General features: G+C 39.5%; 1 protein-coding gene across 1 annotated transcript in view; it reads right to left on the minus strand.

The window, feature by feature from the left end:
* The window catches only part of LOC144605954 (dynein axonemal heavy chain 11-like), a 261,975-nt gene that overhangs the window by 164,705 nt on the left and 70,357 nt on the right, over positions 1-26,913 (minus strand). The window contains exons 25-31 of the mRNA XM_078421667.1: positions 26,235-26,357; positions 24,987-25,211; positions 18,008-18,099; positions 17,241-17,367; positions 9,880-10,032; positions 9,071-9,304; positions 131-262 (exon numbers count right to left, since the gene is read on the minus strand). Of these exons, the coding sequence (XP_078277793.1) occupies positions 131-262; positions 9,071-9,304; positions 9,880-10,032; positions 17,241-17,367; positions 18,008-18,099; positions 24,987-25,211; positions 26,235-26,357 (1,086 nt within the window). The remainder of the gene's footprint in view (positions 1-130; positions 263-9,070; positions 9,305-9,879; positions 10,033-17,240; positions 17,368-18,007; positions 18,100-24,986; positions 25,212-26,234; positions 26,358-26,913) is intronic.

The raw sequence follows: 26,913 nt of genomic DNA on the forward strand, positions 1-26,913 counted from the left end.
TTCATCACAACCAAAAATAGCATTTAACATTTTTGCTAAAAAATACCAATCTGACACTAAAAAAGTAAAAATAAACAACAAAACAAACAAGAAATCTACAAATAATCTTCACTCAACACTCTTAACTTGCCTTCTGAGCAATGAGTTTTGCCACAACATCCCGGGCGTGAACATCGATCGTGCACATGGTCATGATCTTCTGCCTGTCTCCTGCGGTTAACTCTCCCAGCAGCATGTTGATCAAAACATTCAATTGCACCACCTTTAAAAGTAATTTAAAAAAATCTTTAGCCATAGAGATGCGATGCATGGAAAACAAACTTACACAAAAAAGAGCAAAGCACAAAGTGCTGGAGTAACTCAGCGGGTCAGGCAGCTTCTGTGGAGGGTACGGAGAGGCAAAGATTCAAGTCGGGATCCTTCTTCAAACTAAAAAGAATTTGTAAAGTGAATAAAGACAGAAAATCTTGGAAATACGCAGCAGGTCAAGCAGCATGTGCGATAAGAGAAACAGTTAAATGTTTCAGTTGGAGAGCCTTCGACAATGCTACCTGGTCTGCTGAAGATCTCCAGCACTGTTTTAATTTCACAGTTTGAGCACATACAATTTCTGTTTCATTTTCATTTATAGCAAAAATAATCGTTATGACAGCTGATTGTGTGTACTCCAACACAAAATAATATTGTGGATAGACACAAAATGCTGGAGTAACTCAGCAGGACAATAGACAATAGACAATAGGTGCAGGAGGAGGCCATTCGGCCCTTCGAGCCAGCACCGCCATTCAATGTGATCATGGCTGATCATTCTCAATCAGTACCCCGTTCCTGCCTTCTCCCCGTACCCCCTGACTCCAGACATGCAACATCTCTGGAGAGAAGGAATGGTTAATGTTTCAGGTCGAGACCCTTCTTCAGTCTGATGTCATGGGAATGGAAGGGCACATAGATAAGGAAGTGTATAGTTAAGGAAGTGTAAGGTGTGAAAACAGGACAAAGGGAATGTTGATCAAGGAAAATGTAGAATAGATCATTGTTAGTTGGGAGAAGATATCAACAAAGCAAACAGAGATAAAATGTAGTCGGAGACAGTAAGACTGGTCAGAGAACTGGGAAGGGGAGGGGATGGAGAGAGAGGGAAAGCAAGGATTACTTGAAGTTAGAGAAGTCAATGTTCGTACCACTGGGGTGTAAGCTGCCCAAGCGAAAAATTGTGGATATTGGAAATCCAAATAGAGATACAAAAATAGTGAAAATAGTCAGCTGGTGAGGTGATTAAAAAACAATTAAATTTCGATGAACTTACAGCACAACTGGATAAAGTTAGCGATAGAAAACCCAATGTTAGCTCAAGGAACATGCATCAGCATTTGGCTGTGTACATATTCATCTTTAAATGACTTTCTACACTCGTTTAATCTCCTCTTGACCTATTTGCAGTTGAATTCTTATAATTTGCCAACTGATTGATTAGAAATCCCCATGGTTTGGATCTAACTCACTGGGTGCCAATTCTTTCACTTTGAGTGACATACTAAGGCTCCAATTCCAGTATTCCCTTTCATGCACTCGAACACCTGTTCTAACGTTCCTTTTAAACTTTCACAGTTTTGTTTCCTCCGCTTCAATGAAATTCATGCAGTTCAATTTTCTATACTCACTTGAAACATAACTGCTTTTGTTTCCCATGCTCCCTTAAAACGTACACGTGCCTGGTTTCTTACACTCCGTTTAAACCTATTAGACAATAGGCAATAGACAATAGGTGCAGGAGGAGGCCATTCGGCTCTTCGAGCCAGCACCGCCATTCAATGTGATCATGGCTGATCATTCTCAATCTGTACCCCGTTACTGCCTTCTCCCCATACCCCCTGACTCCGCTATGCTTAAGAGCTCTATCTAGCTCTCTCTTGAATGCATTCAGAGAATTGGCCTCCACAGCCTTCTGCCTTCTGGGTTCACTAGAACATTTATCATTCTACTGTATATCACCAAATAATAATCAGTTGGACAACAATATGAGGCATCTGCAGTTATTTTCTTATAATATGAGGCATGAGGCAGGAGCTGGCCAAAATTGACTGGAAGGAGGCCCTAGCAGGGAAGACGGTAGAACAGCAATGGCAGGTATTCCTGGGAATAATGCAGAGGTTGCAGGATCAATTTATCCCAAAGAGGCGGAAAGACTCTAAGGGGAGTAAGAGACACCTGTGGCTGACGAGGGAAGTCAAGGACAGCATAAAAATTAAGGAGAGGAAGTATAACATAGCAAAGAAGAGTGGGAAGACAGAGGATTGGGAGTCTTTTAAAGAGCAACAAAAGTTAACTAAAAAGGCAATACGGGGAGAAAAGATGAGGTACGAGGGTAAACTAGCCAATAATATAAAGGAGGATAGCAAAAGTTTTTTTAGGTACGTGAAGAGGAAAAAAATAGTCAAGGCAAATGTGGGTCCCTTGAAGACAGAAGCAGGGGAATTTATTATGGGGAACAAAGAAATGGCAGACGAGTTAAACCGTTACTTTGGATCTGTGTTTACTGAGGAGGGTACACACAATCTCCCAAATGTTCTAGGGGCCGGAGAACCTAGGGTGATGGAGGAACTGAAGGAAATCCACATTAGGCAGGAAATGGTTTTGGGTAGACTGATGGGACTGAAGGCTGATAAATCCCCAGGGCCTGATGGTCTGCATCCCAGGGTACTTAAGGAGGTGGCTCTAGAAATAGTGGAAGCATTGGAGATCATTTTTCAATGTTCTATAGATTCAGGATCAGTTCCTGTGGATTGGAGGATAGCAAATGTTATCCCACTTTTTAAGAAAGGAGGGAGAGAGGAAACGGGTAATTATAGACCAGTTAGTCTGACATCAGTGGTGGGGAAGATGCTGGAGTCAATTATAAAAGACGAAATTGCTGAGCATTTGGATAGCAGTAACAGGATCATTCCGAGTCAGCATGGATTTACGAAGGGGAAATCATGCTGGAATTATTTGAGGATGTAACTAGGAAAATTGACAGGGGAGAGTCAGTGGATGTGGTTCCCCTCGACTTTCAGAAAGCCTTCGACAAGGTCCCACATAGGAGATTAGTGGGCAAAATTAGAGCACATGGTATTGGGGGTAGGGTACTGACATGGATAGAAAATTGGTTGACAGACAGAAAGCAAAGAGTGGGGATAAATGGGTCCCTTTCGGAATGGCAGGCAGTGACCAGTGGGGTACCGCAAGGTTCGGTGCTGGGACCCCAGCTATTTACGATATACATTAATGACTTAGATGAAGGGATTAAAAGTACCATTAGCAAATTTGCAAATGATACTAAGCTGGGGGGTAGTGTGAATTGTGAGGAAGATGCAATAAGGCTGCAGGGTGACTTGGACAGGTTGTGTGAGTGGGCGGATACATGGCAGATGCAGTTTAATGTAGATAAGTGTGAGGTTATTCACTTTGGAAGTAAGAATAGAAAGGCAGATTATTATCTGAATGGTGTCAAGTTAGGAAGAGGGGATGTTCAACGAGATCTGGGTGTCCTAGTGCATCAGTCACTGAAAGGAAGCATGCAGGTACAGCAGGCAGTGAAGAAAGCCAATGGAATGTTGGCCTTCGTAACAAGAGGAGTTGAGTATAGGAGCAAAGAGGTCTTTCTACAGTTGTACCGGGCCCTGGTGAGACCGCACCTGGAGTACTGTGTGCAGTTCTGGTCTCCAAATTTGAGGAAGGATATTCTTGCTATTGAGGGCGTGCAGCGTAGGTTCACTAGGTTGATTCCTGGAATGGCGGGACTGTCGTATGTTGAAAGGCTGGAGCAATTAGGCTTGTATACACTGGAATTTAGAAGGATGAGGGGGGATCTTATTGAAACGTATAAGATAATTAGGGGATTGGACACCTTAGAGGCAGGAAACATGTTCCCAATGTTGGGGGAGTCCAGAACAAGGGGCCACAGTTTAAGATTAAGGGGTAGGCCATTTAGAACGGAGATGAGGAATAATTTTTTCAGTCAGAGAGTGGTGAAGGTGTGGAATTCTCTGCCTCAGAAGGCAGTGGAGGCCAGTTCGTTGGATGCTTTCAAGAGAGAGCTGGATAGAGCTCTTAAGGATGGCGGAGTGAGGGGGTATGGGGAGAAGGCAGGAACGGGGTACTGATTGAGAGTGATCAGCCATGATCGCATTGAATGGCGGTGCTGGCTCGAAGGGCTGAATGGCCTACTCCTGCACCTATTGTCTATTGTCTATTGTCTATAATAACATTCAACGGTCTAAATAATCTTCTGATTTACCACCGGTCCTGAACATGCCAAATTAATGCAGTTTTATTGTATTATTTGTCGTCTTCATCATTTCATTTTTAGATTGTAATTAAGCCTATTTGTTTTCCAGTTTTTCCTCAAAGCTTCCTTTCTGCTCCCTCCCACTTCCTATTACCTCTGCATCATAAAATTGTTTCATCTGCAACCTCAAGATTTGAGGAAAGATCACAGGGTTAACTGTTTTTCACTCCATAGGTGCTGACTGAAAAGCTGAATAAGTCCATCGTTATTAATGTTGGATTTCTGGAATCTGAGGTATTTTGCTTTTGCATTGGCTTCTAAAATGAATGGCCTACAGGCTCTTGAATCGTGTTTGAAGATGTGTTCCAACCAGCCAGCTCTTGGCCTGTTGTACTGCGGGGAAATTGTACCAGCATCTTATCAAATGCGGCAAAGGATACGGTTGTTATGATTGGTTTTATAATTTGGAAATACATTTTTGATGTACAACAATATAGAGCAATCTTAACCTCATCCTAACAGGCTGAATCTTTCAATTGCTTTCCCAATTAAATTTTTTGTTGTATTATGCAATACTATTTATACTTCATATATTAACAATAAATTTTGTCATACTTTTTACATCTTTTCTCTGAAGCAACAAATGAAGTAGTCATCTATTTTTTTGTACACATTTAAGTGCCCCACAACAGTCACTGCACTTCAAAAGGTATTTCATCAAAAACTTTGGGACATTTTGAAATACTGAAATGCATTAACTAAAGAAATGTCTTTTAGACAATGTATAATTTATACATGTAACAAAGACCGTCAAAAATACCTAAATGGAAATGATAATGTGCTTGATCTTAAATGCATGATTTTCAGTTGAGCATATTTACATCATGAAACGATTCAGAGTTATTTCAGCACCAAAACTGTCAACTGAATGGAGGCTTAGTCATCTGGGAGTTCAAGGACACTGTCTGATTCATTTAGTATTCCAAACGAGTAGCACATTCAGCAAATTAGCATGTAAACCTGACATCTTTTCGAGAACTGAATATAACCTAAAAGAGAATATGGCTTTCTTTTCGACGATAAACAAGCTCCTTATTTTCCTTGACAGTTCATATCTACTCTGACAATGCAAATGTTTAAAAGTACAAAGGCAGAATTTGTTTTAAGATGAACTTTTAAAAAACTTTATTTCCAAGAAAATTGTCAAACTGATATATTATTTCACCAAAGAGATGAACTCACAGAAGATGACATTTTCACATTTATTAAACTGCTTCATCATTTCTGATTAAAGTTTCCAAATAGTGCTTTGTGAAGTTAATGAACTTAATCACCATTCTTTTTTTCGTTTTCTAATGCCTTTACTAACCCTTGGTGGTTTTATGGAACTGAAAAATGCGTTGTGATGAGATGACGAGGTAGAAACTTCATAAGCTCAGAAGAGAAAATGGAGACTATGCCAAATTAAAACACCCAATTTTGTAACACAGTGAAGAATGCAAACTTAAGCAGAATATTTTTAACTAGGATGATGTACAGAATGAGATGCCCGTTTGTATTTCTGCCTCAAGATGAACAGAGATTTGGATTTTCTCCAAATTGCTGTGATTTCAGATTGAAGTATAACAACCAAAATATTGGAAATACTCAGAACTTCTGTGGAGAGAGAAAAAGTGAACACATTGATTTTAACCTGCCATCATGTTGTTGCAGATCAAACAAGTTTTTAAACAAATGCTGAGGGATGCAAATGGTAGGGATTGACAGAGAAAAATGTAAAAAAGGGTCTCTGTCATTTTTTTTTCCATCTTTGGTTTAGGTCAATGGCAAAAAATAATGGACCAAAACACAAAGTTCTGGAGGAACTCAGCAGACTGCATCCGTGGAGGAAATGGACAGACGACGTTTTGGGTCAGGATTCTTCATCAGACGAAATATAGTAATGGAAAGAAACTGGAAAGTGAAGGAATTGAACAAAGACTGGCAAGTGGTAGGTGGATACAGTGAGGGAGTGTGATTGGTAGATGGATGGAGTAAGTGACAAGACTCAAAGTGAAAAGGTGTCAGATAAGGAAAATTGAGGAGATTGAAATGTAAAGCTGGAGGGAGGGATATAGGTGGAAGGGGATGGAGGAGAGGGAAAAGAGTGAGGGTAAAAGGGACATAGAGAACTTGGGAATGGGAGATGCGTACAGAAGAGGGGGAAGGAGCAGGTGATTAGGGTGGTGAGAGATGGTGGAAGACATGTGCGCATACCGGGATGAGATGGAGCAGGGGGTTATTACCTGAAATCGGAATTGGAGACCTTTGAACTATCTTTAATCGGACATTACCTTGCACTAAATGTTGAACTCTTTATCTGTACACTGTGGACAGCTTGATTGTAATCATCTATAGTCTTTTCTTTGACTGGATAGTACGCAACAAAAGCTTTTCACTGTACCTTGGTGCACGTGACAATAAACTAAAACTAAACTAAAATTCAATGTTCATACAAGGGACTGCAGCTGTTGGTTTACAAAAGTAAACATTCAGAGTGCTGGAGTAACCCAGCAGGCCAAACAGCATTGCTGGAGGACATCTCAGTCTGAAGAAGGGTCTCGACCCAAAACATCACCTATCCATGTCCTCCAGAGATGCTATCTGATCTGCCAAGTTACTCCAGCACTGTGTGTTTATTGCAATGTTCATACCATTAGATTGTAGACCAGGATAATGGGCCAAGTGTGGAACCACTGTGGTAGTGTCCTTTTAATTCACCATCATGTCTCTTCCAGGAATGCATAATCTTAAGAAAGTCTACTGTGCTCAAAATATTTCCTTCTTTCCTTGTTCATATTTTTGACTTCTCTTCTTATTCTCTATCCGTTATTGGCCAAATCTCTACTCATCTATTTTCAAGAACAAATTATGCTATGTGATATATAAATATAGTTATGTCCTTTTTACATCAGTCTGCCCATAGCTACAGGTATTGTCAAATCTCTGCTCGTTGATTTCTGAAAACAGGATGCCCACTCAATGTTGAGGCCAACTCCCTCACAATTTTCTGTATTAAGCAAAATAAAATTTCTTTCCTTTGTGTGCCAAATATAGAAAACCTCAACAACTTTAGCATGTCAATAATCTCTCCAAATACTTTGCTTCATTTACCTCCAATCACATTCCTCCTTTTCTAGGATTTTGCTTTCCCCATGGACCTTCATCTGCTCGACTCTGAGCAAACCGAGTCCTCAACTTCATTTCCTCACGTGGTGAATTTCAAACTCAACACGTTGCTGCTTTGTATCACCCCATTGCTGATGGACCCCATTACCTCTCTGCAGAAGTCCAGTTCCTATAATTAAGATGGTAATTGCCTTGGAAAACACACAATTTCTACCCTTTTTATTTACAAAGCCAAAATGACTTCCACCCCCCTCCTCCCCATTTAATGTGTTTGTCGTGTTCTTTGTTTGGTCATTTTCCACCAATTTCCAAGACCCTTCTCACACTGCTGCAATTTTCTAGCATTCTCACCTTGGCCTTTACTTATAAATGGTAACTATTGCTACATCCCTGTCCGTATCAACACAACCTGAAGTATCTACAATTCTTTGAAAAGAAACCTATCCTATCCACCACACACCACCCCACATGTTAAACTTGCTCTTACGCTGACATTATTTCCAAACTAATAGATGCTTTAATGGGAATTCATATGGGTTTTAGCTCTGCTTTCATTTTAATTTATTGGACTGTGGAATAAGCCCACAGTCTGAAGTTCGCTTTAATGTTAAAAGGATTTGAAAGAGTTCATGAAATATACAGTTCAATAGGTTTCATATATTTATATTTACATTAATGTGCTTCTAACAAACCAATTAAATGTTTCCAGTCCTGTCCAAAACCCACCTCTATTCCACTTGTAAACCTGCTAACTTCAGTGAAGGAAAGAAAACAGGTACATTCATCTACAACTCTAATAGGAATATATCATCTGTTTAATAGTGTTGCTACATAACCAGATATAGGACACTCAAAGTGAGGGTGATAAATAAACCTGCGAGTCTGCTAAGCTGTTGCTTTGCTCCTGTTCTGATGATAATCATATGTCTATCACCTGTTAGGATTACAGAGACATTGCTTATGAAAAGACCAATATCAATATTGTGGGTATAGAAATTAACTTCCTGTAAACATGCCTCCTAATTTTCTTTTTTGATTGAACTCGTTACTAATGAGATTCTTGGGGATAGGTGCATACAAAAAAATTCTTGCTCTATTATAGTTATTGATCATCTTTTGATAATTATTTTCATTTTCTGAATATATCTTTTATATTTTTCATAATATCCAGCTTATAACAGTGTAAAATTCTATCATGCAGTTCTATTTTAGATTTCACGTTAATTCTCTCCTACTTAACTACAAATTATACTTCACAGCAAACTTTTATTTTTTATTACACATTTAAGATTTTTCCCCCATTGCAAATGATCCATCTTTTTGGCAACATTGCCGCAATTAATTTTAATCTTAATACCTGGATTTCTAGTTTTCAGATCAGAGCTCTTTTCTTTGTCTCTTCATCATCTCAAATACTTACATAGACTCTGAGCACTGTGTAATACCTATTTTTCAAAGTGCAGTGAAGTATATGGAATAGTTACAAGGAATACACAGTTGCTAAAATATGTTTTAAATACTAGAGCTATCATTCAAGTAGTAACACTTTAAAATTGAGTACAGAATACATTATAAATATACAAATATTGTAAATATACAAATCTTGTGACAAATGATTTGTGATGTACAACATACCTGCTTTTTGTTATAATCCTTTAGTGCTGTTTCATAGCCCTCTTCAAGCCTTTCAAAAGCAATTCCTACATCTGTGGTCCAATATATTTGTGAGCTGGTGAGTGCCACTTGAGCAGAATAGTCAAAAATCCACTGATCTCTTGGTTTTTCCTCATAAGCTGATACAGCCTCTGTAATCTGATGACGTATGGTTCCCTGCATGCTTTCCTCTACTCGATTTAACCAAGCTTCAACCTTGAAAAGACTGGACGGTCAGCTTTTATATAAACAAAATTCAAATTGCAGTTATAGAAACATAGAAAATAGGTGCAGGAGGAGGCCATTCAGCCCTTCAAGTCAGCACCACCATTCATTGTGATCATGGCTGATCATCCACAATCAGTAACCCATGCCTGCCTTCTCCTCATACCCCTTGATTCCGTTAGCCCCAAGAGCTCTATCTAACTCTCTTTTAAATTCATCCAGTGAATTGGCCTCCACTGCCTTCTGTGGAAGAGAATTCCACAAATTCACAACTCTCTGGGTGGAAAAGTTTTTTCTGAACTTTGCCTGTTGAACTTTGGTTACATTGCAATTGACCTACATGAAAGCATGTCAGGTCATTGTTGTAGCATGTGGGTCAGAACAGTGGAAACTTGAATTAATAACCAGATAATGTGTGGATTATCACATTGCAGTGTGTGAAAATAGGCTGTTCCATTTCCTGCATTAAAACAGTTACAACTTAATTAGTTGTAAAACACATAGATAGTTTAACAACATGGCACATAGAGTACAAATACATCAATTTTTCTTTCTTTCAGTCTTACCTGCCCAATACATTTACACTTTACTTGGAATGGGACATATTCTTTTTCTCGACTGTACATTCCTATTGCAATCTTATTTATTCGTTTTTCTCTGTCTTCTTCAAATTTAAGATCAGCCATGTTATCAAACAGTTTGGCAAGATGACAGGTGACCTGAAATAAACATTGACTGAGATATTAAAAGGACACCTTGAAAATATATATTTTGTTATGCAAAATTTCTGGTAATAGCTAAAATAGCTTGGTTAAGCAATCATTTATGGCTATGAGGGTTGCTATATGAGAAAGAGTATGTAACATTGATTTAGTTTTGTTTAGTCATATCACGTGTAGAGCTACAGTGAAAAGCTGTTGTTTGAGTGCTATCATTTCAAAGAAAAGATGATACATGAACACAATCAAGATGTCTACAGTGTACAAATGAAGGATAAAGGGTACAACATTTATAACATGTAGTGTAAAATATAACATTGAAATCTGATAAAGCCCGATTAATATATTTCAAAGGTCTTCAATGAGGTAGATGGGGGAGCAGGACCTGACTCAAGCTGATGAGAGGACAGTTCAGTGCCTGATAACAGCTGGGAAGAAACTGTCCCTGAATCTCAAGTTATGCATATTCAACCCTCTGTACTCTACTTGCCTGATGGGAGATGGGAGAAGAGGGAGTGACCGCAGCGAGACTGGTCATTGATTATGCTGGTGGTCTTGCAAAGGCAGCGGAAGTGTAGATGGAGTCAATGAGAGAGGGAGTGGTATTGGATCGAGTTTTGGGATTAACCTCGGTAATTGGAAGTGGGGAGCATTATGTGGCAGTGATCAAAATTCAGTGAGATTTAGAACATTAACAGAAGAAGATAAATATATTTCAAAAGTGGATGCTTCAATTTTACCATTTTACCTGGATGAGGTAGGATTTAGCAAAAGTAAATTGGAAGTAGGTACTTGGAGTTAAATCGGCATCAGAACAGTTGAAGGTATTCAGGAAGGAAAAATACTGAGGCTTCAGAACAACATGAACCATTTAAAAGATAAGCAAGTGCAACTTATTATAGTTTTCCATGCCTGTTCTGAAACACCCAAGGTAGGATAAAGACAGTAATGGGAATTCCTCTGGCAGATACAAAGAGCTCATCAATATGGAAAGCCTGGAGGAGTATAAAAAGTGCAGAGGTGAAATTAAATGTCAAGTACTGCATTTAATGTTGGTCACATGAAAGGACTGTGTGGTTGCAAAGAAGTATATGGCAACAGGCAACAGGCGGGATTCAAAGATGGTGTGCTGCCTCCCTGGTGCCAGGATCCAGGATGTCACGGACAGAGTGCAGTAAAATCCTCAAGGGCGAAGGTGAACAGCCGGAAGTGGTAGTGCATGTCGGCACAAACGACGTAGGAAAGAAGGGGATGAATATTTTGCAGCGTGACTTTAGAGAGCTCGGAAAAATGCTGAAAAGCAGGACCTCCAGGGTGGTTATCTCCGGTTTGCTTCCAGTTCCTTGTGCTGGCGAGAACAGGAACAGGGAGATACAGGACCTGAATGTGTGGCTGACGAACTGGTGCAGGGGGCAAGGATTTAGATTCTTAGATCACTGGGATCTGTTTTGGGGTAAGGGGGAATTGTACAAAAGGGACGGATTGCACCTGAACAGGTGGGGGACCAGCATTCTGGCAGGCAGGTTTGCCACTGCTACACGGGTGGTTTTAAACTAAATGGTGGGGGGGGGGGGGGGGGGTCAAATGGGATAGTCAAGGATGGAGTTAAAGGGAAAGAGAGTAAAGGGATAATTAATGACCCCAGAATTAACGGGAAAGAAAGCTCACAAAGGGATAGGAGTGTATGGCTAAGTGTAATAGGGATCGATGTGAAGGGTGAGATGAGTAAGGAATTAAAAGTATTGTACATGAATGCGCGAAGTATAAGAACTAATGAGCTTGAGGCTCAGTTAGAGGTTGGTAGATATGACATTGTGGGGATTACAGAGACGTGGCTGCAGGAGGATCGGGCCTGGGAACAATATTCAGGGTTATACATCCTATAGAAAGGACAGGCAGGTGGGCAGAGGCGGAAGGGTAGCTCTGCTGGTGAGGGACAAAATTCAGTCCCTTGCGAGGGGCGACATAGGGACTGACGAGGTAGAGTCACTGTGGATTGAGTTGAGGAATTGTAAAGGCAAGAAGACACTAATTGGTGTTATCTACAGACCCCCAAACAATAGCCCGAATGTAGGGTGTAAGTTGCAGCAGGAGTTAAAACTGGCATGTAACAAAGGTAATGCCACTGTGTAGTGATGGGGGATTTCAATGTGCAGGTAGACTGGGAAAACCAGGTTGGTTCTGGACCCCAAGAAAGAGAGTTTGTAGAGTGCCTCCGAGATGGATTCTTAGAGCAGCTTGTAATGGAGCCTACCAGAGAAAAGGCAATTCTGGATTTAGTGTTGTCCAATGAACCAGATTTGATAAGAGAACTCGAGGTAAAGGAACCGCTTGGAGGTAGTGATCACAATATGATTAGTTTTAATCTGCAATTTGAAAAGGAGAAGGTTAAATCAGAAGTGTCAGTGTTGCAGTTGAACAAAGGGGACCATGAAGGCATGAGAGAGGAGCTGGCCAAGATAGACTGGAAAGCGATCCTAACAGGAATGACGGTGGAACAGCAATGGCAGGAATTTCCGGGCATAATCCGGAAGATGCAGGATCATTTCATTCCAAAAAGGAAGAAAGATTCTAAGGGGAGCAGGAGGCAACTGTGGCTGACAAGGGAAGTTAGGAATGGAATAAAACTAAAAGAAAAGATGTATAACACAGCAAAGAGTAGCGGGAAGCCAGAGGATTGGGAAACTTTCATAGGACAACAGAAGGTAACAAAACGGGCAATACGGGCTGAAAAGATAAAGTACGAGGGGAAGCTGGCCAAGAATATAAAGAAGGACAGTAAACGCTTCTTTAGATATGTTAAGAGAAAAAGTAGCAAAGTCAAATGTGGGTCCCTTGAAGGCAGACACGGGTGAAATTATTATGGGTAACAAGGAAATTGCAGAAGAGTTGAATAGGTACTTCGGATCTGTCTTCACTAAGGAAGACACAAACAATCTCCCAGATGTACTAAAGGACAGAGGATCTAGGGGGGTAGAGGAGCTGAAAGAAATTTTCATTAGGCGAGAAATAGTATTGGGTAGACTAATGGGACTGAAGGATGATAAATCTCCTGGGCCTGATGGTCTGCATCCCAGGGTCCTCAGGGAGGTGGCTCTAGAAATAGTGGATGCATTGGTGATCATTTTCCAATGTTCAATAGATTCAGAATCAGTTCCTGTGGATTGGAGGATAGCTAATGTTATCCTACTTTTCAAGAAAGGAGCGAGAGAGAAAACGGGGAATTACAGACCAGTTAGCCTGACTTCGGTGGTGGGAAAGATGCAGGAGTCAATTATTAAAGAGGTAATAACAGTGCATTTGGATAGCAATAAAAGGATAAGTCCAAGTCAGCATGGATTTATGAAAGGCAAATCATGCTTGACTAATCTTCTGGAATTTTTTGAGGATGTGACAAATAAAATGGATGAAGGGGAGCCAGTGGATGTAGTGTATCTAGACTTTCAGAAAGCCTTTGATAAGGTCCCGCACGGGAGATTGGTGACTAAAATTAGAGCACATGGTATTGGGGATAGGGTGTTGACATGGATAGAAAATTGGTTGGCAGACAGGAAGCAAAGAGTAGGAGTAAACGGGTCCTTTTCAGAATGGCAGGCAGTGGCAAGTGGAGTGCCGCAAGGATCGGTGTTGGGGCCACAAGTTTACCATATATATTAATGATTTGGAAGAGGGAATTAATATCAACACAAGCAAGTTTGCGGATGACACAAAGCTGGGTGGCAGAGTAAACTGTGAAGAGGATGTTAGGAGGTTTCAGGGTGACTTGGACAAGTTGAGTGACTGGATAGATGCAGTATAATATAGATAAATGTGAGGTTATCCACTTTGGCGGCAAAAACAAGGAGGCAGATTATTATCTTAATGGTGTTAGGTAAGGGGGAAGTGTAGCGAGACCTGGGTGTCCTTGTACACCAGTCACTGAACGTTGGCGTTCAGTACAGCAGGCAGTCATAACAAGAGGATTTCAGTATAGGAGTAAAGTTGTATAGGGCCCTGGTAAGACCACATCTGGAGTATTGTGTACAGTTTTAGAAACATCGAAAATAGATGCAGGAGTAAGCCATTCGGCCCTTCGAGCCTGCACCGCCATTCAAATATGATCATGGCTGATTATCCAGCTCAGTAGCCTGTACCTGCCTTCTCTCCATACCCCCTGATCCCTTTAGCAAAAAGGGCCACATCTAACTCCCTCTTAAATATAGCCAATGAACTGGCCTCAACTACCTTCTGTGACAGAGAATTCCACAGACTCGCCACTCTCTGTGTGAAGAAATGTTTTCTCATCTCGGTCCTAAAAGACTTCCCCCTTATCCTTAAGCTGTGACCCCTGGTTCTGGACTCCCCCAGCATCGGGAACAATCTTCCCGCATCTAGCCTCTCCAACCCCTTAAGAATTTTATATGTTTCTATAAGATCCCCCCTCAGTCTTCTAAATTCCAGCGAGTACAAGCCCAGTCTATCCAGTCTTTCCTCATATGAAAGTCCCGCCATCCCAGGGATCAATCTGGTGAACCTTCTCTGTACTCCCTCTAAGGTCTCTTAATCTGAGGAATGACATCCTTGTAATTGAGGCAGTGCAGCGTAGGTTCACGAAAATGATCCCTGGCACGGACTGTCATATAAGGAAAGATTGAAAAGACTAGGCTTGTATTCACTGGAGTTTAGAAGGATGAGAGGGGACCTTATAGAAACATATAAAATTATAAAAGGACTGGACAAGCTAGATGCAGGAACCAGAACCAGAACCAGGGGCCACAGTCTAAGAATAAAAAGGATGCCATTTAAAACTGAGGTGAGAGGGAACCTTTTCACCCAGAGAGTTGTGAATTTGTGGAATTCTCTGCCACAGAGGGAAGTGGAGGCCAAATCACTGGATGGATTTAAGAGAGAGTTAGATAGAGCTCTAGGGGCTAGTGGAATCAAGGGATATGGGGAGAAAGCAGGCATGGGGGGGGTTATTGATTGTGGATGATCACCCATGATCACAATGAATGGCGGTGCTGGCTCGAAGGGCCGAATGGTCTCCTGCACCTATTTTCTATGTTTCTATATGCTGATGCTCAGGAAACTTGTGAGGGTGATGGAGGCAGAAACCCTCATTATATTTAACAAGTACTGGTGTATGCGCTTTCAGAACTTTAGAATTCTAGCCTATGGATATTACTGGAGTGTACGGTTTAACTGATGGACATAGTTGGTCAAATAATTCCCCTTCTGTGTCACAAATTCTCCATGATACTATAAAGGAAATTAGAATGTAAAAAGGCTGCATGAAAGGATACTGGCCGATAAAAAAGGAGACCCCTAAAATGTTCTACAAATAAGTGAAGGGAATGAGCATCAGACAGGAAAGAGTACGCTCTTTTCAAAACGGTAGCATGTGTGCGGAAGAAGATACATACAAACGTTTGACTGAACACCAGGAAAAATAGGAGCGATGACATTAGGATACAAGGATATGATAAACACAAAATACCTTAATATATCCTCTTCCTTTATATTTATTTCATATCTACCCTATCAAATCCCTTAGGAATTCATTGAAATCACAGCAGAAAAAATGTCCAAGCTGTTTCAATAACAAATTACTATAATAAATGTTATGGTACCTTAGTAAAACTAAGTTTCCTATAGTTTTATTTCTGTACTCTTTTCACAATTTAATAGTTGCTCTTCATAACTTCGACATTTGTTCAACCTCTCCACAAAACCATCCATATGGCAGAACCTTACCCATTTCCCCTGCTTATCATCTGCCAATCCATTTTCTTAAATCCTCTCTCTAGAATGCCTCAATTTAGAAAACAGGTTTGTACAGATCCACCATCATTTATATTTAAACCATTTCAAAGTAGCAGTAATTAATAATTACATACTACTATGAAAAGAAAGAGAGATTACATAACTCCGATGCCATACTTGGTGAAGGAGGCGAGTATTTGCAACTTTTGGACAGAAGACACATTTAATTTCCAACTAATCCTAGTTCAAACATTAAACCTCAACAGATGATCTCAATGGAGTTTTAACACATTCAGAGATAGCAAAGGGTCTATTGAGGGGCTAAAGTTTAAACAGTGTTAAAAAACACAATACCTAAACTCAAGGGCAATGGACATGCTAGGATCTGCATGAGTACCTTGTTCAAGTGAGATAATTATTGAAAATAAGGCAGAGGAATGGGGTTAAGAGGGAAAGATAGATCAGCCATAATTGAACGGTGATGTTGACTCAATGGGTTGAATGGCCTAATTCTGCTCCTATGACTTATGAACTTAGATGTATCACAATGGGCAAACCTAGTGGAAGTAATCATATACACCTTTTGGAAGTGCTAGCATTTTTCTCCTGCACAATCTACAGTGTCCTTTTTTAACACAACCAAATATGTATTTTTAAATCATTCTTCTGTGAGTTTAGTTAGTGAATTAGCTTTAGGATTTATCTAACATTAAATCTAGTTATCTTATTAAAATCAAATTAAATGCCTGAATTCAGCACCACAATGGTGAGAGAGGTTTCATGTATTAAAACATACAATAATATAACAAAAATAATTTGAAACGCAGACTCAAACCGAGGAAAAAGTCTATTTTAATAATGGATACTTTGAATGATTAGTAATTCTCAAGGGGTAATATTCAAAAGGTATAATGAACTGTTCAGTCATTACAACTCTTTGATGCTATTTAACATAACATTACAAAAACAAACATTTCAATTATGCTAAAATCTCTGGTTCTCAGTTTCAACAATTCATTAATGCTTCTTATCCAGCTACTTTGCAAACAATTGATTTTTTTAAACAGTCAATTCATGGATAGCTTTCATTCTGGCTAGCATATTTAACCATTTTCCAAGTGATGTCACTGACTGGGGATCTTGCTCATTGTGAAGCATGGCCCTCTGTCCACTCAGCAGATGAAGTTTGATGTGTTATATGAAAAGTATATATGTGTTATATGAAAAGTATATACATATGTGTGTGTACATATGTATACGTCTGTGTGTGTGTGTGTGTGTGTGTATGTGTGTGTGTGTGTGTGTGTGTGTGTGTGTGTGTGTGTGTGTGTGTGTGTGTGTGTGTGTGTGTGTGTGTTGTGTGTGTGTGTCTGTCTGTTTGTGTGTGTGTGTGTGTGTGTGTGTATGTGTAAAACCGTGCTTACTACTTCATAAAATAATGTAATTACTATAAATTAATAGCATACCTGTCCAGGCTGTGTTCCTTTGGACAGGATATCCAGTAGGTCTGCCGACGACACAAAATAAAACCTTGGGAAAGCTAAACGTTTGGTTTCAAGGTACTCAGCTAAAGTTTTTTCACACAGGCCTAGCCTACAAGAGTGAAAATTTATAAAATTATATTTAAATTTCATACATTACAACATGTTGAATGTACGTTACTCCTTAAAATACAATAACACATCAGCAAAACTATACATGACAAAACATTTATCTTGAAATACTCACAAACCTCCAGAGTTCATGAAAAGTGATACACAAAGCTATATTTTTTTCTTGTCAAGTTACAATTCAATGCTTTTTGGTGTCGATGAAATCCTATTACTAACCCAGCTTTCATAATGCCTTTATTAGCATAAATGACAATGGAGTAGATATGCAAGAGCTGGAGTTACTCCAGTTTTTGGTGTCTATCTTAGGATCATTAACATGTGCCTAATGCAACTGCAGTGCAGGCCTGCGTCTGTTGTTTTAAAATGGGATGGGAAATATATTACCAAAGTGTTAACTGACCCAAGGTCTTCTGCCTGCTATTCAAAACAAATAACCATTATGCCTTCAATCAAATAGGAAAAAATAGCACCATGGCATGTGGTGAAGGATTATGCTTGTTATTTCACAAGCATGTCTACTATATATATTTTTTAAGATTAAGGGGCCCAAATGTTCAGAACATAGATGCAAAAATGCACATCTAAATGTATTAAATACCACTGTATCTTTAAAGTTTTACCTTTGCTGAAGAGCCTCAAGTTTTTCATATAATTTGGGTTTATTTGTTGCTTCAATTACGTTCTTTGTCTGTGCTGTTTCGAACATTAATTCCTTTTTGCAAAAACAAAACATCAAGAATAATTATCTGAATTTTAAATAATAATTATTTTTACAGGGTGAATCACAGCTCTAAAATAAGTATATGTCCTCCTTTAAGAAACATGAAAATTAAAGACTGATTCTGACAATGGGTGCAGAGGATAAGACTTTCTAAAGCATGATCATAAAGGGTATGTTTCAATGGAAGTAAAGGGATTATCAGTCAGTGCAATGAGATCCAACTCAACGAGCTGTATCCTGTGGCATGGTAGCAGAGCTATTATTTATGCTGCCTCATTTCCAGAGGCGAATATGGGCTAGGATGCTGCCTTTGAGGAGTTTGCATGCAATCTCTGTAATCTTCTGGGGTTCCTTCTGGTGTTCTGGTTTCCTTGTACATTTTTAAAAAAAAGCATGCTGGTAAGTTAAATGGCTGTTGTAAACAGCTTTCAGTGTATGTTAATGGAAAAACAATTAAATGGGTGCTGGTGGACATGTAAGAGAGAAAGTTACTGTGCTACAGGGAAATAAGAAGATAATGGATGAATGGGATTGCTAAACAGAGAGACAATATGGATCCTTGGGTCAAATGGCCTCTGTGTTCTATTTACTACAAATTAATCTTCAAGCACAATATGGCACATTGTTTGATTTCTTGTTGTTGAGTGCCTCGGAATGTACTTAGAAATTGAATTAAACAAGCACAACGGTCTGCAAGAGGAATAAAAACTCCAAAAATGGTGTCAGAACAGAAACTGCCTGTCCAGGAGAAAAAGAAAGGGACCAACTCAATGTGGGAAAATGTGAAAGGATCTGTTGGATGTTAAACCAAAACTGTTTAGATGTGCTCTTATACTGACGTCACTACCGGTGTACCAGATATAAAATGAATATGAAAACAAAATAAAAGTCTTCTCTTCCGGTTAAAGCAACACCGACGTACGAGGGCATGTGTGTTTATTCCTCTGAAGAATAAAAGCATAATACCGACTATTCTGCCCTTGAGATGCAAACGCCAACAGGTTATGGGCCCAGGAGGGATGGTGGAAGCCGATGGAACAGATTATGCTTCGACGGAGATGAAAAGAATTACGAATTATGGGAAACAAAGTTTTTAGGCCACCTGCGGCTACAAGGCTTAAAGTCAACAATTCTGAACGAGCCGGCTACCGACGAAGAAGACGACGGGGAAGCCGAGAAAAACGAAAAAGCCTACGCCGAGCTGATACAAGTGCTAGACGACAAAAGTTTGTCGCTCATTATGAGAGAAGCGGCGGACGACGGGAGAAAAGCGTTGCAGCTACTGAGGAGCCATTACGCGGACACAGGGAAGCCACGAGTGATCTGCCTCTACACTGAGATGACGTCGCTGAAAAAGGCCATAAACGAAAGTGTAACAGAATACATTATTCGTGCAGAAACGGCGATTACAGCACTAAGAAAAGCCGGAGAGACTCTTAGAATGATTGCCATGATTCTGAAAGGCTTGCCAGAGACATTTAAGCCATTTGCCATCCACATAACACAGGGTGATGAGAAGACAACTTTTGGTGAGTTTAAGCCCAAGTTGAGAAGCTACGAGAGCACTGAAAGATTTAGCGGCCATATGAGTGACGACAACGTAATGAAAGCAAGAGGTTGGGTGAAAGAAAGGACTAAAGGCTCAGAGAAGGCATTCACCTGCTACAACTGCGGTCAGACGGGACACAAAGCGTGGGAATGCAGCGGAGAGCGCAGCGGTAAAGAACAGAGACAGTGGTGCAGTTTTTGCAAGAGCCCCACTCATAAGGAGGCAAACTGCAGAAAGAAAAAGCGAGACAACGTGAAACAAGCATCCGACTCCAACGACCACACATTTGCATTCAAAATAAATGACTGCCAGGCAAGTGAAGAGACTCGTAAAGGGCTTATGGTCGACACGGGCGCAACGTCACACATAATCACAGACATTGAAAAGTTTAAGAACTTTGATGAGACTTTCCAGCCCGCCAAACACTTCATCGAGTTGGCTGACGGGACAAGGTCGAGCGGTGTCGCACAGAGGAAAGGCGATGTAGAGGTGTACCTGAGAGACAGCGAGGGCCGTCTTGTGAGGACGACGCTGAGAAAGGCATTGTACATCCCATCATTCCCACAGGACATCTTCTCTGTCAAGGCAGCAACGACCACCGGAGCTTCAGTGATCTTTCGCCAAGGCAGCAACAAGCTCATCCACAAGAACGGTACCAAGTTCGACATTAAGGAGTATGACAGACTATACTATCTAAACACTGTAAGTCATAAAACTAATGACGGATGTCACGGGTGTTATGATATTCAAACATGGCACGAGATACTTGGTCACTGTAACTATGATGATGTATCACAGTTAGAGAGGGTAACAGAGGGCATGAAAATCAAAGGTAAAGTTGATAAGTCCAAACTCAACTGTGAGGTCTGAATAAAAGGCAAATTTGCACAGAACAGGAACAGAGAGCCAGATGTAAGGGCTAAAGAAGCACTTGAGTTAGTGCATACTGATTTGGCTGGCCCTATAGAGCCAGAAGCAAAAGATGGATACAAATACATACAAACTTTCACAGATGACTACTCAGGAGAAGTGTTTGTTTACTTCTTGAAAACAAAACGTGACACTATAAAAGCTACAGAAAAGTTCATAGCGGACGCGGCCCCCTATGGAAAAATTAAGTGCATAAGATCTGATAATGGCACAGAGTTCACAGCAGCAGATTTCCAATCATTGCTCAGTAGAAATGCCATAAGGCATGAAACCTCCGCACCTTACTCCCCCCATCAAAATGGGACAGCTGAGAGAAACTGGAGAACGCTATTTGAAATGGCAAGGTGCATGCTACTCGAGAGTAACCTACCGAAAGAATTGTGGACATATGCTGTAATGACTGCTGCAGTAATCCGCAACAGATGCTACAACAAACGTGTTGGTCAGACTCCACACTACATGGTGACAGGCAGAAAGCCTAATCTTTCAAAAATGAAGAAATTTGGATCAGTCTGTTTCTCATACAAACAAGTCAAAAAGAAGTTAGACTCAAGATGTGAAAAAGGGATTTTTGTAGGTTATGACAAAAACAGCCCTGCATATTAAGTCTACTACCGAGAGACAGGGCGAGTTCTCATAAAACAGACTAGTGAAGTTCATAACAAAAAGTGTAACTGAATGCCAAACTCAGACAGATATGGAGATGAGTGATGATGACCATCCTGGGAAGAGATTAACATCCCCCAGACCAAACGCAGAGGTGACTGATCAGAGTCCAGAAGTGACACTGAAGTCACACACGGATACTACTGAGAGTGATAGCAACACTCAAACTGGACAGGGTGAAAATAGTCAGAGCACACGCTATCCTAAGAGAGAAAGGAAAAGCCCACCGTACTTACGAGACTATGAGTGTAAAGTAGAAGAGGATGACCAGATAAATGTAAATGTAGACTACTGCTACAGAGTGATGTATAATGTTCCACAAACCTTCAAAGAAGCTATGAGCTCATCACAATCTGACATTTGGGCTAAAGCTATGAAGGAGGAAATCAAATCTCTCAAAGAAAATGACACATACACTCTAACCACACTACCACAGGGCAAAAATGCAGTGGGGGGGAAGTGGGTGTTTGCAGTAAAAGAATCTTCAGATAAGACTGAGACATACAAAGCCAGGTATGTTGCAAAGGGGTATAGTCAAGTAGTAGGAATAGATTACAAGGAGACGTTTTCCCCAACAGCTAACATGACATCAGTGCGCAGTCTGATGCAGCTAGCAGCTCAGTACGATTTGGAATTACACCAGATGGATGTGAAAACAGCTTATCTACATGCTCCAATTGATTGTGAGCTGTATATTGAACAACCTGAAGGATTTGAAGTGAAAACAGACACAGGTAAAAAGCTGGTCTGCAAACTTAACAAATCACTGTATGGACTGAAACAGTCAGGACGGAACTGGAACAAGATGCTGCATGATCATCTCAGTAAAAATGGTTTCGCACAAAATCCAGCAGATCACTGCGTGTACAGTAAAGAGACTGAAAATGAGAGAATAATTCTGATCATGTGGGTTGACGACCTAATTATTGCTGCCAGTGATAAAGAATCTCTCAATGGTGTGAAAGAAATGCTAAGTGCAAAGTTTAAGATGAAAGATCTTGGGAAACTTAGACATTTTCTAGGCATTGATTTTTCACAGACAGAGGGAGAAATAAAAATGAACCAAAAGAGGTACAGAGCAAAAATACTGGAGAAGTTTGGAATGTCTGACTGTAAAACAAGGTCAACTCCATGTGAACAGAAACAAAACTTTTATGATGATGATGAGCCTGTTAATCCAACACAATACAGGGAAGTGGTAGGCAGCTTGATATATGTGATGACATGTACAAGGCCTGATTTAAGCTGGATTGTCAGTAAACTGTCACAATATCTAGCAGAGCCTAAAGAACAACATAGGATAACTACCAAACATGTGTTGAGGTACTTAAAGGGTACTATAAACCAGGAGCTGTGTTACAAGAAAAGAGAGGAAAAACTCAAACTTGCTGCATACAGTGACACTGACTGGGCGGCAGATCAAAATGACAGGCGAAGCACAACAGGATATTGTTTTAGTTTGTCTGAAAATGGGCCTGTTATTTCATGGAAATCCAAGAAACAGCAGACAGTAGCCTTATCCACATGTGAAGCCGAATATATGGCAATGGCGGCTACTACACAAGAGAGCTTGTATCTTGTGCAGCTATTGAAAGGAATGGACAAAGATTGCCAGTACGAGCCAGTGAAAATCTTTGAGGACAATCAAGGTGCGATCGCATTATCAAAGAACCCAGTGAACCGACAAAGATGCAAACATATCGACATTAGGTATCATTTCATTCGGTCTGCACTCAGTGATAAGAAAGTAATCATTGAGTATTGTCCAACAGCAGACATGGCTGCAGATATCTTAACTAAGCCTGCAACAAAGTTTAAAACTGAGAAATTCAGGGATTATATGTTTGGAGTGTAAAATCATAACAACAAATTTTTTTTTTTTTGAAAGGTTGAACACTGTAAATGTGTAAAATGTGGTGATACAGAGAAAGTAATCAGATTAAGTTATGTTGTATATGTTGTTAAATGTAATGCACAGCATAAGAGCAAGTGGGGGTGTTGGATGTTAAACCGAAACTGTTTAGATGTGCTCTTATACTGACGTCACTACCGGTGTACCAGATATAAAATGTATATGAAAACAAAATAAAAGTCTTCTCTTCCGGTTAAAGCAACACCGACGTATGAGAGCATGTGTGTCTATTCCTCCGAAGAATAAAAGCATAATACCGACTATACTGCCCTTGAGATGCAAACGCCAACAGGATCAATTAGGACTTTGTTATCCGATCATTTGTTATAAGGATAATTTGGATTTTGGCCCGTGCAAAAACAGTAGTTCCAGATTAATTGAAAATGCCATTCTTATTTTATAAACTTTAGACTCATGTTACCAAAAAAAAGTCAGAACATTTGAGCTGTGATTTTACAACCAAGTTCAAAGATCATGGCGATTTTGAATATCTTCCAATGTCACTGCTAATGTTAGAACAGCTTAAATGAAATGGAGACATCAGGGCATAAGAATTTCAATGTGGAATCACAGTGGCAGTGTCACTTTCTTCCTGCTCCCCAGTGACAGGAGAATGATTTAGATTCCCCATCCCTCAGACATTTCTCTCAACCATATATATATAGGAAGATCAATATAGAGATAACTCGTAGGTAGAAAATAGAAATCAAGGGAAAATCATTCATAAAGGTAAGAGCCGCTGAAAGAATAATAAGGTTAATATTTACTCTCCCTTGAACTAATTGGACAAATATAATTAGATAGATCTTTTATTTAATTTTTCTGGTTTTAATGTGATGTAAGCAAAGTACTGAGTATGCATCTGCCTTTTTAGCTAACAATGAAACCCGAGTAATAGCAAACCAAAAGGAAAGGAAATCAAATAAAGACAGTATAATTATTGCTTCAGAAGCTGCAATTTCCATTCCATGTAGAAACATTCTCTTCACTCAATGTTGAATTTATGGGAAAGAGCAAGAGTTTTACTGCGAGTTTTTCATCGCACCAGTCGTGAGCTTTGGTAACAGACAGGGTTCCATGGGCGCGAGGCGTTTCCGATCATTGGTCAGCCCGTTTGCATTTTCCCCCTCCAGGCTACCTTTTCAGCTTCCATATGGCCAAGAGGTGGTCAATATTGATGTAATTAGAGCTTTAACAATACTGAATGCTGCCATTGGAATATATCTGGTGTGCACCATCATCAGAGAGACAAGATATTCTCTAGCATTTAATAATTTAAACAGGAATGATAAATTGGATGAAATACAAAGATAACAACAAATACATCATTGGAATTAGCACCTCATCACATCAGGAATCCTGTGAAGCAGCCCACTACTTTAAACCAAATCTAACCTTGCTATACTCACTTACTGCCTGCTAGTTGTGAGCCCTAAACAAAAGCAGAAATCAAAAGGAACTCCACGTGATTTAAATATGCAAATATTTGATATGATATTTAAATATGCTAATATATGCTGATATTTAAATAAGAGAATAGGCTTTGGGAGAGAGTATAAGAAAATAACTGCAGATGCTGGTACAAATCGATTTATTCACAAAAAGCTGGAGTAACTCAGCAGGTCAGGCAGCATCTCGGGAGAGAAGGAATGGGCTTTGGGAGAGAATGAGTTAGTTAGGGACAGACGGCAAGGTTTTGTACATGGCTGGCCATGCCTTTCTAACTTGATTGTTTTTTTTGAGGTGGTAACGACAGAGATCGATGACAGTGGGAGATGTTACTGCATGCAGAAAAGTTTAACAAAAATAAAATAATTTAACCTTAAAGTCTGTATCTATTCCATCAAATCGTTTGGCATCTTCAGGAAGTTGGTTTCGTATATCCTCAGATCCAATGAAAATACTCTCAAGGTGGGACCATGTGCGTTGAACCTCCATCCAGATAAATATAACAGAATCTGCCACAGTCAACTTTTTTTGCCAGATTGAAACCTGCTCAATAAAATACTCCACATATTTGTTCTGCAGAATAAATTGCAATTGTACCTATGAAGCAAAAATAAATAACGTTTAAGACAAAGAGAAACTGAACATTTAAAAATGACTGTTCCATGAGATATCACTTTATTACTGAGAAAGTTCAAATAAATTATCGGTAGTTTCTTGATTGTGATCAAAATTATAATCACAGATCTCATCAACAATGCCATTATATTCTATCATGTAGCAAAATACTTATAAAGACAGATATTCTTCTTATTTATATCATTTTATTATTCTTCCAATAACACAAAGTTATAGAATCAAAATAAGCGAAATAACAGGTTATTTGACCCACTGACACCATCAACTCTAGCTTTCCACTCAGTCCAACTTCCCTCCTCCTCTGTCCTGTTACTCTTGCACCCAATATTCTTGAAATTCTGTGGTTTCCTCTCATTCTTTGATAAAATGTATCAACATTTCTGCATGCACATTAACCAGCTCTTGTATCAGAAGCAGAAGATCAATACTGTATTCATTGCTAGATATTAAGATAGGGTCAAAGAAAAATGTACATTCCTTGCAGCTGCTTTCAAAGTCCCTTTAAGGATAGACGGTTAAGCCAGTGAAGAATGACAAAAAGACTTGAATTAGCACCATTCAGTCCGACCAAATTTTTAAGATGAGTCCTGAAGCAGGTATTAACAGCCTTCAAAAAGATATACCAATGCAAATTTTAGTTGACCACATGAAGCACCAAAATATTGCTATTCTAGTATTACAAGGGGATATATATTTCAGATACCTAAAGGAAACAACAGACAGCACTGAGAAAGCTATTTCATTCGACACCAACAGGACCTGTGTGGTTCATCTTCTCCTATGTGGTAGTCAGCTTTAACACATCTCACCCACCAAAAAAACAGGTGCAAACTGATCAGCCATCTGTTAAACACACCACTCAGTTTTACTTTCCACTAACATTGAGTATTTCACATTACCCTCGTATGACCTTGGATACACTCTTTAATAATAATAGTCTTATATTACAAAATGTAAAGGACATATAAAATTAAAGAATCATACTTGATTGTCATCTAAAATTTCAATGAGTTCTTCGTCAAACTTCAGCAGAGGGGTACCCGTTCTATGATGTTCCTCATATGAAAATTCCATCGTAGTCCATGTATGGCTGATCTCTGTAAGGATCTTAAATTGGCAAATCATTGGTTATTTAGCTTGATCTATCCAAAGGTAGTATCCTATTTCCTGCAATCAGCTTTGAATAACACAATTTAACCACTTTTTTTTTCTGAATTCACTTTTCTGAATTGCTAGAATTGAAACATTTATTTCTTCATCAGAATACATATACAACATGAGCAACTCAACAGAATCATGACTTTTCCATTCCCTCTGGTCATGTTGGACTGAATCCAGCATTATTGTTAATCCCACCAAGGATAACATTAAGTAACAACCATTGTCTACATAGTTAGAACATTAAACACTTCCTCTATTAGATTGCAAATCATAAGCATATTTTAATCTACTATTGTTTGTAATTTGAAATTAAGACATTGCCTTGAAGACAAAATTAAAGTCACCACTTTACTCTCAGCCTGAATAAAGTCTCAAGATTAGAGTTGGATTTTTAAAATATCTTTTGAAAAACACTACTGATAAACATGACATAAAATAATATTGAGAACAATTTTTAATTATCTGTTTTTCAAGCTAGAAAGCTAAGCAATAAAAAAGTAAA

Source organism: Rhinoraja longicauda, chromosome 2 (assembly GCF_053455715.1).
Source record: "Rhinoraja longicauda isolate Sanriku21f chromosome 2, sRhiLon1.1, whole genome shotgun sequence".
In the NCBI taxonomy this organism is placed as follows: domain Eukaryota; kingdom Metazoa; phylum Chordata; class Chondrichthyes; order Rajiformes; family Arhynchobatidae; genus Rhinoraja; species Rhinoraja longicauda.